The following is a 1,994-nucleotide window of genomic DNA, read 5'->3' as shown; positions in this document are numbered from 1 at the left end:
TGTTTCTGATATCGTAACAAAAACTTTGAGGCATGATTCAGGCAATGATTCTGAGTTGATATCAAGTGGAATTTTCCGACGCAAATGTATGGTACGGAAAATAATTACCGCCTAATATAATTGGCCGCCTATTGTGCTTATGTTTTATTCGTATGTTTATGTCCTTTGTTTTGTTGTTGTGCAATAAAGTATTATTGATTGATTGATTGATAATTAAAAAACAGGAAAATCCACTTGATATTAACTGAGAATTATGGTCTGAATCAAGCGGGATAATGCTAGTAATTTAAATATATCTGAATTAAAAATTTTACACCTAGACTGGTATGTTGCAGTGGATGTATGTAATATTGTTTAAAACCTTCTTGACCTGTAGCAATGCAATAAATACATTTGAATTTAGAGATAGATGGTGGTTGATGAGGTTGGCCTTTCATTTCACAACCCATACGATAAAAGAAGACAATGGTGACGGAATGTCGTTGCTTCAGATCGTGACATTAATATGTCTGGTGGTGGCGACAGTCCAGGTGGCAATGATGGCGAACGCGAAGTGGTCAGTGAAGGAATTTGTCGGAAGAAATGCCTACGGGATTACCATCGTTCAGCTGCTCTACTGTATCTTCATGCTGGCAGTCTGCCTATGGTTCTTCTGGGGTGTTCAGATGGTAAACTATATGACCTTGTTGGGGCAAGATGGAGTTTGATCATCAGTCTTTTGTGCGCCATATTGCACAGTGTGCTGGGGGGTTAAAATGGCCACATCGAAGCAATTCATCTAAGAAAGCAATATTGCTATGTGTAAAAAGTAAGTGCGCAATACAAACAAATGTCAAATAGCAATATTGCTTTCTTAGATGAATTGCTTCGATGTGGCAATTTTAACCCCCCTTATGACTTTCTCGGAGCCATTTCACAACAACTGTAGATTTAGCATGTTAGGGGAAAAACAAAGTTATCGATTTCGACAAAATTTATTTAATCGATCGATAATTTTATCACGGTACGCATGTTAGCTGGTCAACAGTTCTATGATGTTTTTCGATTAGCTATTGCTCCTTAAAGACCATCTATCCCGGACTTGTCTTATTTAGTTTTGCAGGGCAGCGTATTTTTGGGCATAATCAACAGTGGCTGCAAGTTGTCTTTGTGTATGGTTGCAGGAGAAGTCCAACGTAATCCTGTCATGGCTGGTGATCTACGCCATGTGGCTGTCTGAAGTCTGCTGCCTGCTGTTTGTGCTCGTCTGCCTCTACAGCTTCGACGTTGACCTCGTCAGTTTTGTCTTCTGCTTCATCTTCGGACTTCTTACTATTTGTACGTAAATGTTTTTTTTTAATTCTAACATACTTACATCATAAATATGTATAACGTAGCAGCTTCTACAACTTCAATATCAAAGGACGTAATATACGATCCCGACGACCCGATTACTCTAGCCATAGAGGTAGCCAATCAGCTCGCGACACCAAACACTTCAGGACCCCGATACCGACCCCGCCGGCGTGGTCGACGACTTCCCTCAATCAGCGCTTATCGCTATCGACCCACTAGGGTCGATTAATTCTTTCAAATATTTTTCCTCTCAGACGACGCCCTAAGCCGAGGTTCGCACCCAACTGGGCACCCTCAGGCCTGTTGTCTTAAACGTTGTACCGGGTGAGAGCCTTCAGCGCTTCCCATTTGGCCGGCCAAGTAGTTAATGGCATCTGCGGCAAATCTACAATAAGTCACGTCAAAAAAATCAAAAATAAATCAACTTCAATATCGACCTCGTCAGTTCGAACAAACATTGGAATTTTGCGACGGAAAATTCCACTTGATATCAACTCAGAATCATGGTCTGAATCATCCCGCAAAGTTTTCGTTACGATGTCACTTAAACCCAAATACATAAGTATTTCGTCTTCGAACATTTTGTTGCAGTTTGTTTGGCGTACGGCTTGGTGATTGTTCTAGCATATTGGTATGAACTGAAAGACAAAAGAAGAGAA

The 1,994-nt window shown here is 40.7% G+C and overlaps 1 protein-coding gene across 1 annotated transcript; it reads left to right on the top strand.

Annotated features, from left to right (window-relative positions):
• The first annotated feature begins 476 nt into the window (after positions 1-476).
• On the top strand, positions 477-1,325 carry LOC126373430 (uncharacterized). The gene is made up of 2 exons (XM_050019587.1): positions 477-668; positions 1,164-1,325. The coding sequence occupies exons 1-2, from the start codon at positions 477-479 to the stop codon at positions 1,323-1,325; spliced, it is 354 nt and encodes a 117-aa protein (XP_049875544.1).
• The last annotated feature ends 669 nt before the right edge of the window (positions 1,326-1,994 follow it).

The sequence above is a fragment of the Pectinophora gossypiella genome, chromosome 15 (assembly GCF_024362695.1).
Source record: "Pectinophora gossypiella chromosome 15, ilPecGoss1.1, whole genome shotgun sequence".
NCBI classification, from domain to species: domain Eukaryota; kingdom Metazoa; phylum Arthropoda; class Insecta; order Lepidoptera; family Gelechiidae; genus Pectinophora; species Pectinophora gossypiella.
The sequence above is the reverse complement of the archived record's forward strand: the minus strand, read 5'-3'. Positions and strand labels throughout refer to the sequence as shown.